Consider the following 13150-nt stretch of genomic DNA (forward strand, 5'->3'; position numbering starts at 1 on the left):
AGATTCTTTACTGTCTCAGCCACCAGGGAAGTCCAAATATGTCCAGTGACAGGACAGCTGGTCTTACCTATGTGGAGACATAAATGGGCAGTAAAAGTCTTTGCTAAAATCAAGATACAGGTCAACCAACAATCTTCTGAAAAAAAAAAAAAAAACCTCTTTACTGAGGTGCCTGCTCAGTTGCTTTTAGTCGTATCCAACTCTTTAGTCGGATGGACTGTGGCCTGCCAGGCCCTTCTGTCCATGGGATTCTCTAGGCAAGAAAGCTGGAATGGGTTGATATGACCTCCTCTGGAGAATCTTCCTGACCCAGGGATCAAACCCCAGTCTTCTGCATTACAGGTGGATTCTTTACCACGGAGCCACCTGGGAAGCCCCTTTTACTGAGTAGTGAAACTAAAATCAGTGGGTTTTCTCTTCGTCTTAACTGATTATACTGAGTATACTATAAAACGCTATAGTGATGATTATACAAAATAGCTTCTCAGGTCAATGATAATAGATAAGGCAGTGAAAGTGAAGTCACTCAGTCATGTCCGACTCTTTGTGACTCCATGGACTGTAGCCCATCAGGCTTCTCCATCCATGGGGTTTTCCGGGCAAGAATACTGGAGTGGGTTGCCATTTCCTTCTCCAGGGGATCTTCCCCACCCAGGGATCAAACCTAGGTCTCCTGCATTGAAGGCAGTCACTTAACCCTCTGAGCCACCAGGGAAGTCCTCAGTAAATTAATTTAATTTCCAGCGCTTTTGAGAAGTCAAAAGGAAAGAAAACAATGATTGCTTTGTCCCAGAAGAACCTTCCACTTATCCTGACAACCAAAGCGAACCTGAAACCCCTGAGCGAGAGACTTGTATTCCCATCTTCACGAAGCTTCGTGAAGCTTTGAGTATGAGCACGCCTGTCGGTTTTTCCCAGAGTAGATGTAATTGTGGGGTTTCTACTTACTCTCACCATCCATCTCCTGACCCATGGCATACTTTTTCACCTTGGGAAGGGGGTGGGAATGAAAAAGAGGGGTGTTAATTGGATTCTCAGAGTTTTCATCTCTTCTTTCATCTAGCCTTCCTAACTACTGTGTTATAGCAAGTTTGGGCACACCTATTGGTAGACCAGGAGACTTTCTCCAGAACCAGTCAAAAACAGAGTGTACCCTGTAAAACCTCACGGGCTTCGTGCTCCTGCAGCCAGACAGTATGGACTGCGTGGACCTGGGCCGACTCCGGGAAACACTCAACCCTGCGGGACCCAGAGGGTGCAGAAATATCCCTGTTTGGGATGCAAGTACAGTGCGCTTTGGGGAGATGCGCGCTGGCGGTGGGGGCCTCGCCTCCCCTTCGCTGAGACGCTCCAGCAGGAAAGCGGGGCGGGGCAGCGAAGAGGGAGTGTCCCCTTCTCCAGCCCAGCCAGCGCGCAAGCGCAGCGATGCTCCCTGGCCCGCGTCCCGGGCCCACCCCCGAGCGCGCGTCTGCGCTCTGAACCGCGGGCCCGGAAGCGCGGCGCAGGCTCGAGCCACGTCTGAGCTGCACCTTGTCCGGGTCCCGCAGCTGCCGCCCCGCCCGTGCGGAGCGCACGCCTGAGCCGCGGCCTGCCGGACTCTGGACCGGGAGCATCATGGGTGGGGTGGTCCCGCGCTCCGCCTCCGCGCTGCCGCTGCTGCTACTGCTGCTGCTCCAGGCGGAGCGGCCGCGGGGCGCCGAGCTCACCTTCGAGCTGCCGGACAACGCCAAGCAGTGCTTCCACGAGGAGGTGGAGCAGGGCGTGAAGTTCTCCCTAGACTACCAGGTGAGACCGGCGCCTCCTCTCTCTCCCGCTTCCAGGGCTTCAGTGGTCACTCGTGCGCCCCCGGCTGTAGTAGCTGGAATTAGCCAAAGAGGCTGCAGAGGGAGGCGGGAATGACCAGAGACAGGGAAGTCAGAGCCCGCCCGAGACGGGCCGACTAGCCAGGGAGGTAGCACCGCAGGTGCATGCCCAGGAGAGGGATGCCCGGGCGGCTCCGGCTTCCTGGGGAGTTGATCTGAATGACCTGAGAGCGCGTTGACTCTACAGAACGCCATCTATGGCACCAGCCTCTCTGTCCCAACGTTTTTTGGACAGCTTTGTCCCCGCCTGTACTGGAAAATGGCAGCGAGAGGAAATGGGTTCGTGGTTTTATTTTTCTCCCTTCTCTCCAGCGTTTGAAGTCATAGTTAGGGGGAGGGAGGGTGCTTTGGAAAGGAGTCCACGCAGGCTTTGAGCCTGGCAGTGTTTACAAGGAGGGGTGTTGTGGCTACTGCCATATGGCTCAGAAAAGCTCCAAGCTCCTGCACTCTTGGCTGGTGTGAGAGTTCTCAGGGCTCGCTGTTGGGGTGTAGCGGGGGAGGGGGAGGCGGTAGGGAGCAGGTAGGTCTTGAGTGAGAGAGCTGCAGATCTGAGTTTAGGCAGTCCTGCCCAGATATCCAGACAGGCGTCTGATCGTGGACACATACTGGCAGGCATTACAGAAGGGAAGTGGCACGGGCAGCAAAAGGGAGGGTAGGCAGTTTGATGGGCCCTCTCTGACCAAAACCACTAAAAGAGGCTGTGCATGGGGACAGCATCATGTGTCCTGGCCTCTGAGTCATTCATCTGGTTACTTTCACATTTGTGGACAGTGTGCAAACTGCAGCTGGGTAAACAGGGGTCACCCAGACACAGTCATCAAAAAAAATGATCCTTGTGGCACTTCCCTGGCGGTCCAGTGGTTAAGAATCTGCCTTGCAGTGTAGGGGACATGTTTTCAATCCCTGGTCAGGAAAGCAAGATCCTACATGCTGCAGAACAACTAATCCTATGTGCCACAATGAAAGATCCTGTGGGATGCAATGAAGACACCATGCAGTGCAATAAATAAATACATGAATAAGTATTTGAAGACAGATTGTTGTGAGGCTGGAGGGGCCTGAGAGGTCATCAGGTCCATGCTAGGTCAGAAACCGCTGTTATGGGCTCAGCATAAGTCTGTACATGTCCAGCATTAGGAATCTCACTAATCACAAAGCAATTTCTTCCATCTGTGCAAAAGTAAATATTAACGTCTGGAAGCAGATGGAGGCCTTTGACCGTGTTCTTTGATGGACCTTAGTTCTAGTCACTGGCCATCCCTGTGATTCTGCCCTGAGCAGATCTTATCTTTCCTGTGGTGCAGTTTAAACTAATGACTCCCCTGGTAGTCACTGATGCTGTGAAGGCTTCAATCTATTTGCCTTCCTCTTGCATTTCATCTGCAATAATATAAACCTCCAGAGCCTCAGTTTCCTCTTGTGTAAAGTGGAGAGAATTAAGCTCTTTGCACCCTTTTTTTCAAGAATTTTTTTTTTTCATGTGGACCATTTTTAAAGTCTGTTGAATCTGTTACAATGTTGCTTCTGTTTTGTGTTTTGGTTGTTTGGCTGTTAGGCATGTGGTATCTTAGCTCCCTCACCATAGATGGAACCTGCACTCCCTGCATTGGAAAGCAAAGTCTTTTTTTTAAAAAACTTTTAATTTTGTATTAGAGTATAGCCTGTTAACAATGTTGTGGAGGTTTCAGGTGAGCAGTGAAGGGACTCAGCTATACATATACGTGTATCCAGGAAGGCAAAATCTTAACCACTGGACCACCAGGGAAATCCCATGGCTCTTTGCACTCTTGCAGAGCAAAACTTTTGGAGTGAATCAGACATGGATCCAAGTCTTAGCCTTGTTACTTTCACACTGTGTGATGTGAACAGTTCACTTCAATTCTCTCAGCCTCAGACTCCTCTTCTGTGAATTGGGGAGTGTCATGGCACCTGCTTTAGAAGGTTGTAAAGACTAAAGGAAAACACTGTTCGTGCCATCTAATCACAGTGGCCGGTTAGCTTTTGGTAAGTTGTTCGTGCTATCTAATCACAGTGGCCGGTTAGCTTTTGGTAAGTGGTGGTTGCCCCCTGGTGAAAAACGGCCTGTGGATCTCTTTTATGGTTGTCAGGTCATCACTGGAGGCCACTACGATGTCGACTGCTTTGTGAAAGACCCCCTGGGGAACACCATCTACAGTGAAACCAAGAGACAGTATGACAGCTTCACGCACAAGGCCGAGGTCAAGGGCGTGTATCAGTTTTGCTTCAGTAATGAGTTTTCCACCTTCTCTCACAAAACCGTCTACTTTGATTTTCAAGTGGGCGACGAGCCCCCCATTCTCCCAGACATGGGGAACAGAGTCACAGCTCTCACCCAGGTGAGTGGACGTCGGCACCAACAGTCTGAGATGAACCGCCTCCCCCCGCCCCCGGCCTATTCCTCCTTGTCTGTCCTGGTCTTGGCTGATGAGCAGTCACCAGCCACCCACCTCCCAGTCTGAAGTTGCAGTATTTGCTCTGCCCGTGTTCACATCTAGTCCTAGAAGACCTTATGGTTCTTCTTTCTGGTTCCCCTTCTGGTCTTCCTCTCCACTCTTTAACTGTGTCCCTGCAGTACTTCTGATATTCCCACGTTCCCATTTAGTCTGACACAGCACCGCTCTCAAAGCGCACACAATACTTGCCTCTCTGCTCCTTCAGTGCATCTGCATCAGAAAGACAAAGTCCTGCTTTCTATGGTGTATCAGTTAAGGTAACACAAGCTGCTATCACAAGTCAACCCCAAATATCAATAGCTTAATACAATGGGAATTTTGATTCTCACTCAATAATCTGGAGAGTGGGGGTGGGGGTGGAGGACTCTCCTCCATGGAGTGACTTGGGAAACCAGGCTCCTTTTTGGTCATCTTTCCACTGTCCCTTAGGGCTTCAGAGTCCTCTGTTTCTTGCCACCAAAAATTGGAGAGAATGAGAAAGCCCTGCCTGCTTCTTAAAAACCCTGGCTCAGAAGTGACACCATTACCCCTGCTCATATCTCATTGTAGAGAAATAGTCGTGTGGACAGTCTGGGTGGATGGAAGGAGGGCTGGCACATACATTCCTGTTAGGCAGTTGACCCCTAGTGACAGCTCCACATCCTGACAGAGAAATGGTGACACTTTTGGAGGACAGATAGTCATCTGTGTCACCCGGGGCTCACGGTTAACTATAATTCAACCTCAGCCTCCTCCATCAGTCTCTCCTCCTGCTGTTCAAGCTCCTCCCTCCCAGACACAGACTCAGGCTGGAACTGTTGTGTTATTTACCCATGGGCCCTCAGCGCCCCGGTGCATGGAGTGTGGCACAGAATAGGAGCTCACCAAATATTTGTCAAGCAACTGAGTGGCAGGACCCAGGAAAGCCCCCAAGACGGGAATGACCATATGTGGCCGCACCTGTCCCAGAACCAAAGTCAGAGCATCTGAGTCTCTGGTGAGACCAGGTCACCTTCTGGGCTGCCCTCCAAAGTGACCACAGGCTCCATTCCTCTGTGGCTTTGATGATGGGTTTATTCTCTGAGCAGCTGGAGGTTAGTACTGCACTGTGCAGTCAGTAAACACTACCTACTTAGGGCTACTGACATATTAATGTTAAAATTCGCTTCCTTGTTTGCTCTGTAACAACACATCTGTCTAGTGCTCAATAGTCCCAAGTGGCTGGTGCCCATGCGTAGAGAGTTCTGCTGGGCATCATTGTATTTGAACTTGGCAACATGAGTGCTGATAGACAGTCCAGCCCAGGGTGTCTCTTTATGTGTAAGAGCTTTCACAACCTGTCCTCTCAAGAGTTCTGTTGGTCGTTGATGAAATAGCTTCTGTGCTGAAGATTTTGTAAGTTTCCAGGAGCCGTGGGTGTGCTCAGTTGCTCAGTCGTGTCCGACTCTTTGCCACCACATGGACTGTAGCCCACTAGGCTCTGTCCATGGGATTCTCCAGGGAAGAATACTGGAGCAGGTTGCCAATTCTTCCTCCAGGGAATCTTTCCAACCCAGGATCAAACCCACAGCTCCTCCTTTGACTGCATTGGCAGGTAGATTCTTCATCACTGTCGCCACATGAGCTGAGAGATTTGCCCCTTGACACAGTGGAAAAGAAACCAGTAGAGAAAAGGCTTTGTGGGTTAGTGCAGTTGTTGTTCAGTTGCTCAGTTGTGTCTGACTCTTTGCAACCCCATAGACTGCATATGCCAGGCTTCCCTGTCCTTCACTGTCTCCCGGAGTCTGCTCAAACTCACATCCATTGAGTCAGTGGTGCATCCAACCATCTCATCTCATCGTCTGTCGCCCCCTTCTCCTGCCCTCAGTTTTTCCCAGCATCAGGGTCTTTTCGTGAGTTGGCTCTTTGCATCAGGTGGCCAAAGGATTGGAGCTTCAGCTTTAGCATCAGTCCTTCCAGTGAATATTCAGGGTTGATTTCCTTTAGGATTGACTGAGCACAGGCTGTCCAAGGGACTCTCAAGAGTCTTCTCCAGCACCACAATTCGAAAGCATCAGTTCTTCAGCGCTCAGCCTTCTTTATGATCCAACTCTCACATCCATACATCACTGTTGGAAGAACCATAGCTTTGACTGTATGGCCCTTTAGTCAGTAGAGAATAGGCTTTGTGGGTTAGGGCAGTAGAGACATTCTTTCCTGGAGCCTCAGAGTTGCGTTTTGTTGCAGGAGAGATTGCACTTGCTGCTTCTGCATCTGGGGACCTCATCCTTACTTCTGCCCAGATGCAGAGGAGACATTTCCTTCTGCTTCTGAACCTCTGTCCCTCCTCCCTGATTGAGTGGGGTTCTATCTGTGTCTGCCTCCGACAAAGCTCACTTGCTAATGCTGGGCATGTGCTCCGTCTGCACTTGTGCCTGGAGGATGCTGTGATCAGAGCTGTGTCTTTCCTTTTTAATAATTCTGTTTATTTATTTATTTTTGGTTGTGCTGCGTCTTACTTGCTCCTCAGTCTTTTCTCTAGTTGCGGCAAGCAGGAGGTTACTCTCTAGGTGCGCTACACAAGCTTCTCAATGCAATGGCTTCTCTTGTTGCAGAACATGGGCTCTAGGGCAAGTGGGCTTCAGTAATTGCGGCTCCCGGGCTCTAGAGCACAAGCTTAATAGTTGTGCTGCACAGGCTTAGTTTGCCCCGTGGTATGTGGGATCTTCCCAGACTAGGGATTGAACCCACATCTCCTGCATTGGCAGGCAGCCTCTTTACCACTAAGCCACAAGGGAAGTCCCAGAGCTGTGATTTAAGGGTGAGGGTTCTCAGGGAAGGGACCAATTGACTCTTCCAGGAGGTTTGGGAAAGTCTTCACAGGGAGAGTCTTAGCTGACAAGCGACAGTGTGAGTGCTTGTCCAGGAGCATGTCTGGCATGGGAGGATGTATTCAGGGCATCACTTTCCTCCTGGGCCCTGATCTTAACTTTGCTCTTACTTTGCTTGGCACAGATCCCGTCTCTGCCTGCAGCTGTCATGTCTCTTCCCATGAGGCTTCGTCTAGGTCAGCACTGTGCCAGAGGCCGTGCGCTGTGGCACTAGTATCAGCCTCGGGGAAAGAACAGGATCCACAGTGACCGAGTCCCAGGCAGGAGGGACTGTCTTCACCCTGAATTCCAGAACGACCGGGCTTCTAGCAGAGGACACAGGCCAGGGTTCCTGCTGAGGGAGGCCAAGCTTGAAGCGCTTCCAGCATCCCGAGAGTCTGGGCAAGTCCTAGGGGAGGCTGGAGGCTTCTGACAAAGGTCCAAGGTCCGGGGCTACCTCAGTGTTGGTCAAGGGAAGATTAAAGTTTCCCTGACTCTACTCTGAGGCCAGCTCACACGACACTGCCTCTGAGTTCTTCAAGAATTTAAAGAACCAAGTACAGTAAGTCTCCTATGTACGAACAAGTTTTCTTCCAAGAATGCATTCATAAGTCCAATTTGTTCCTAAGTCCAACAAAGTATCCAACTAACACAATCATCTATACAGGTTTATAATACTCTTCACACAAATAACACATAAAAAACAAACACAAAAAATAAAGGAAACATTTTTAATCTTCAGTACAGTACCTTGGAAAGTACAGGAGCACAGTACAACAGGTGGCACACAGGGGCTGGCATCGAGTCAACAGGCAGGAAGAGGCACTGACTGGAGGAGGGAGTGGAGGTGGGAGATGGTAGAGATGCAGGGTCGTCAGCAGTAGGAGGTGGAGGGCAAGCTGCACTGTCATGCCTGACCGTGATGGCATGCACATTTGCACCTTTGAAAGTTTGCAGCTTGAAGGATCGTACGTAGGGAACTTGCTTTTATCCGTGGAGGCCCTGAAGAGGTGAGGCTGAGTGAATTTCCTGACAGTTACAGGGTGAAGACCTGGGCGCCAGCAGGTGGTGGAGATAAGATGGGAGTGGGCATGGGATGCAGGAAAGGGATAGTCCCAGGGGCAGAAGGATTGGTCAGTGTCTCCAGAGACCACCTGTCAGGATGGAGTAGTGCCCACCATCCCCATGAGGCTCCAGGACACTGGGAACTAGCAGGGTTGGAGGTCTCAGCAGGGTGAAAGTCACACTCTGGGAAAGCTGGGGACCCCTGGCCCTGGGCAAACAGAGCTGTTTGCAAAAAAAGGGCCTCTGCTGGCTTCCTGCTGGGCAGGAAGCAGGCTGGCCAGGCTGCCTAACTGAAACTTTGTGGAAACAAGCGGAATTGGTGTCTTAGGCAAACGGCAATGGCAGGTCCCTGAGAAGGGAGGAATGATGTTTCTCTGGTAAGGGCTGCTCCCAGTGTCTGTGGGTCTTGATGTCAGGTTACTCTTGGTCTCTGGGGGCCCATGCTAAATTTCGAAGGGGTTTGCTGGTTCCACACGCCAGGAAGACTGTAGAACACCACCTCTTGCTCTGTTAACTCTGAGGACTGACCTCCTTCCCATCACTGATCGGGTCTGAGGTTGTTCCTATGAAGGTCTCAGGCCCTCTTCAGAGACTCACAATGCTGGTCTCTGGCCGGTGACATGTGAGCCAAGCCTCTGAAGTGATGTCTTCCTCGGCAATGTGGCATGTCCCCTGCCTGGGGTGTCTGCACCTGTGATTTCTGAGTCCTCCTCGGTCTCTCTTCCTCCCTGCCAACCCTGACCTCACTCCTTCTCCAGTGACTCTGGACTCTGGGAGGAGGGTGGAGGTATCAACCTGTACTGCTGAATGCTCAGGCCAGGCCCAGGGGTCCCAGGAGCACCCAGTTCAAGTGAATGAAATGTATACCTTAAGTTTCTGAATGAGTGTGCGATGGAGGTAAACACAGGATGGAATTCCAGCCTGGAGAGCCAAGGAGCCCTTCCCTTGTATTTAAAAAGCAAAGTATGGATTTATACATGTTGAACGTGTGTGTGCATATATGTACACATGCATATGCATGCATATACACACGGCCATTCAGATGCAGGTATACATATATATATATATATATATATGTATATCTCTGTCCATCCCACCGATTTCATCCCACTGATTTTTAGAGACCTGTTAAAAGTCTCTAAATGGCTCCCAGATCCACTCGTCTTAAAAAAAAAATTATTTCTTTGACTGTGCTGGTTCTTAGTTACAGCAAATATGATCTTTAGTTTCAGCCTGTGGGATCTAGTTCCCTGACCAGGGATAGAATCCAGGCCCCCTGCATTGTAAGCGCGAAGTCTTAACCACTGGACCACCAGGGAAGCCCTAGTTTCTAGCTTCTTATATTGAACTTCATGAACAGTTCACCTTTCCAGTATGGGAAGCAGTTGTCTGTCGGGTGCTTATGAAATTCTGTAGCACAGGAACCCATTGTCCATAGAGTTTTCTAGGTTTTGAATGTTTTAGAGGTTGCCAGTGAGTAAGGACATGTTCTTTCAAAGGCTTAATGGCTTAGTTTTCCATTGCTGAGTCAGTATTTACTACAAATGGTTGAAATTAATAACCGTTTATTATCTCACAGTTCTAGAGGCTTTGCTCAAGTTCTCGGGGCTGAAATCAAGATCCTGGTGGGGCCAGGCTGTCCTCTGGAGGCTCTGGGGCATCTCACACTCACTCAGGTGCTTGGCGGAATTGAGTTCCTTGCAGTTGGCGGTCACGCTCTCTGCTCTTAGGGTTCTTTCTCTGCTCCTTGCATGTGACCTTCTCCATCTTCAGAGCCAGCAGCAGTGTGCTGAATCCTCCTGTGTCCATCTCTCTAACTTCTTCAGCTGTCAGCTCGAGAAAGCTCCCTGTTTTGAGGGGCTCTCAGGCTCCCTGGACAGTCTCAGGTGTGACATACAGTTGTCATAGTCACAGCTCACTGTATTCATAGCTTCCTGGGGTTAGAGCAGGGACCTTGGTAGTGGTGGTGGGGACATAGTCAAGGTTCTGCCTGCTCTACATGGTAGTTTAGCAAGTAAAGAAGTTGTGAAGTAGCACGTGTTACATGTGAGTATACGCATGTGTATGTGCTGACAGGCACACGTGTGTGTGTCTTTGCCCTTGTTTGTATGTGGGTATGGGTCTATGTACATGAGAAGTGTATGTTTTCATGTATTTGTATGTTTTCCTAGAAGTGTAGGCAGCAGTTTTTGGTTTTTTTTTTAAATTTTTATTTTTACTTTATTGTACTTTACAATACTGTATTGGTTTTGCCATACATTGACATGACTCCACCACGGGTGTACATGCGTTCCCAGACATGAACCCCCCTCCCACCTCCCTCCCCATAACATCCCTCTGGGTCATCACCATGCACCAGCCCCAAGCATGCTGTATCCTGCTTTGGACATAGACTGGCGATTCGATTCTTACATGATAGTATACATGTTACAACGCCATTCTCCCAAATCATCCCACCCTCTCCCTCTCCCTCTGAGTCCAAAAGTCCATTATACACATCTGTGTCTTTTTTGCTGTCTTGCATACAGGGTCGTCATTGCCATCTTTCTAAATTCCATATATATGTGTTAGTATACTGTATTGGTGTTTTTCTTTCTGGCTTACTTCACTCTGTATAATCGGCTCCACTTTCATCCATCTCATCAGAACTGATTCAAATGTATTCTTTTTAACGGCTGAGTAATACTCCATTGTGTATATGTACGACAGCTTTCTTATCCATTCATCTGCTGATGGACATCTAGGTTGTTTCCATGTCCTGGCTATTATAAACAGTAGGCAGCAGTTTTGTAATAGAATGAGCAGTAGATTCAGAAATAAAGTGAAGGTGTCAGTCTCTCAGTCACATCCGACTCTTGCGACTCCATCGCCTGTAGCCTGCCAGGCTCCTCTGTCCAAAGCAAGAATACTGGAGTGGGTAGCCATTCCCTTCTTCAGGGGATCTTCCTGACCCAGGAACTGAACCTTAGTCTTCTGCACTACAGGCAGATTCTTTACCATCTGAGCCGCCAGGGTAGATTCAGAGTCTAGTGCAGTTGGAATTTACATCATGCCCTGCCATTAATTTGCTGTGTGACCTTGGGCAAGTCACGTAGCCTCTCTAAGACTCAATTTCCTCTTTAATATATGCAGTAAGCAATCAGTCAGCCCTCCGTAGCACTGGGGGTAATGATCCTTGCCTGTCAGGTATATGATAAGTTAAATAAGAGCTCAGGAAAAAAAAGGAACACAGGACAGTGTTTGAAAGCATAGTCTCAGGACTCTAATAGTTGAGTTTTTATTTATTTGCCTGCACCAGATCTTAGCTGTGGCATGTGGGACCTAGTACCCCAACCAGGGATTCAGCCCAGGTCCTCTGCATTGGGAGCAGCCCTGACAGTTGAGTTCATATCTGGCTTCCCTGGTGGTTCAGGTGATAAAGAATCTGCCTACAATGCGAAAGACCCAGGTTCGATCCTTGGGTTGCGAAGATCACCAGGAGAAGAAAATGGCAACCCACTCCAGTATTCTTGCCTAGAGAATCCCATGGAGAGAGAACCCTGGAGGGCTTCAGACCATGGGTCGCAAACAGTTGGACATGACGGAGATGCGACTAACACTTTCACACTTCTGCCATCTCCTAGCTCTGTGACTCTGGACGAGTTACCTGACCTTTCTGAACCTCAGTTAGGCTTATTATGAATAAAACTGTGTCAGACCCTTAGTGCAGACACATCGTTAGCAGTCAGTAGTACCTAGGATGTTGATGACGGAGTTTGCTTTGTGTGTGCCAGTTTCCATTCTTCTTTTCTGAGGGTCAGCAGCAACCTCTTTGCTCTTCCTGCCCAGATGGAGTCCGCCTGTGTGACCATCCATGAGGCTCTGAAGACGGTGATCGACTCCCAGAAGCATTACCGACTCCGGGAGGCACAGGACCGGGCCCGCGCAGAAGACCTCAACAGCCGAGTCTCTTACTGGTCCATCGGCGAGACCATCGCCCTGTTTGTGGTTAGCTTCAGCCAGGTGCTACTGCTAAAAAGCTTCTTCACAGAGAAACGGCCCATCGGCAGGACGGTCCACTCCTAGTTGGGGTGCTCTGCTCCCAAGCCCTTGGCACCCCGGGACAGAGCAGCCCCCTTGGGCCAGGCTCCTGTGGGCTGGTGGGTGTACCCCAGGGTGGATGCCCTGTCACCTCACCTTCTAATCAGATGCTTGGTCCTTGTCCTCCAGCAGCTGGAGCTCATAGAGCCCAGTTAGCAGGAGGCATCGAGCTGCCTTATATGTGCAACAGTGAACGCAGAAAGGGTCTGAGCAGGCAGGGACTGGCTACTGTGGGGGGCAGGCAGGCCACCATCCAGTGGCCTGGCCAGCAGAAGGAATCCCAAGTGCCCGGCCTCCAGGGCACAGCTCAGGGTTCTCTCTCCTTGCTCCATGTTGCACAACCCATTTGGCTTCTGTGTCCTCTCCCCTGTGGAGAAGACTGGACCCTGAGTCTGGGCTTCCCTCCCTTGAGCTCTCTGTACCTGTGGAAACCAGGCCCTGAAGCAGCTTTGCAGAAACCCCACCCCCGGGGAGCCCTGGAATCGGCCCTGGAAGCAAGAACAGGATGGTAGCTGGGTGCCTTGGCTGGTTGTGTATCTCCTCAGAGGTGGGACTCTGGCTAATAAAATCTGAGTGTGAGCACCATAGAGACTTGCGTCTTTCTTTCTTTTTTTTTAAATTAATTTTTTTAGGTGTTGTTGTTCAGTTATTAAGTCATCTCTGACTCTTTGTGACCCCATGAACTGTAGCCTGCCAGGCTCCTCTGTCCCCCACTATCTCCTGGAGTTTGCTCAAACTTATATCCATTGAGTCAGTGATGCCATCCAAACATCTCATCCTCTGCCTCACCCTTCTCCTTTTGCCCTCAGTCTTTGCCACCAGTGCCTTTGCCCAGCATCAG

At 50.0% G+C, this 13150-nt stretch overlaps 1 protein-coding gene across 1 annotated transcript; it reads left to right on the forward strand.

The window, feature by feature from the left end:
* Positions 1–1376: 1376 nt before the first annotated feature.
* Positions 1377–12896, forward strand: TMED3 (transmembrane p24 trafficking protein 3). The gene is made up of 3 exons (XM_069559700.1): positions 1377–1785; positions 3971–4219; positions 12058–12896. Exons 1-3 carry the CDS (start codon positions 1615–1617, stop codon positions 12292–12294), a joined length of 657 nt encoding a protein of 218 aa, XP_069415801.1. The 5' UTR covers positions 1377–1614; the 3' UTR covers positions 12295–12896.
* Positions 12897–13150: the final 254 nt, after the last annotated feature.

Source organism: Ovis canadensis, chromosome 18, assembly GCF_042477335.2.
Source record: "Ovis canadensis isolate MfBH-ARS-UI-01 breed Bighorn chromosome 18, ARS-UI_OviCan_v2, whole genome shotgun sequence".
Taxonomy (NCBI): Eukaryota; Metazoa; Chordata; class Mammalia; order Artiodactyla; family Bovidae; genus Ovis; species Ovis canadensis.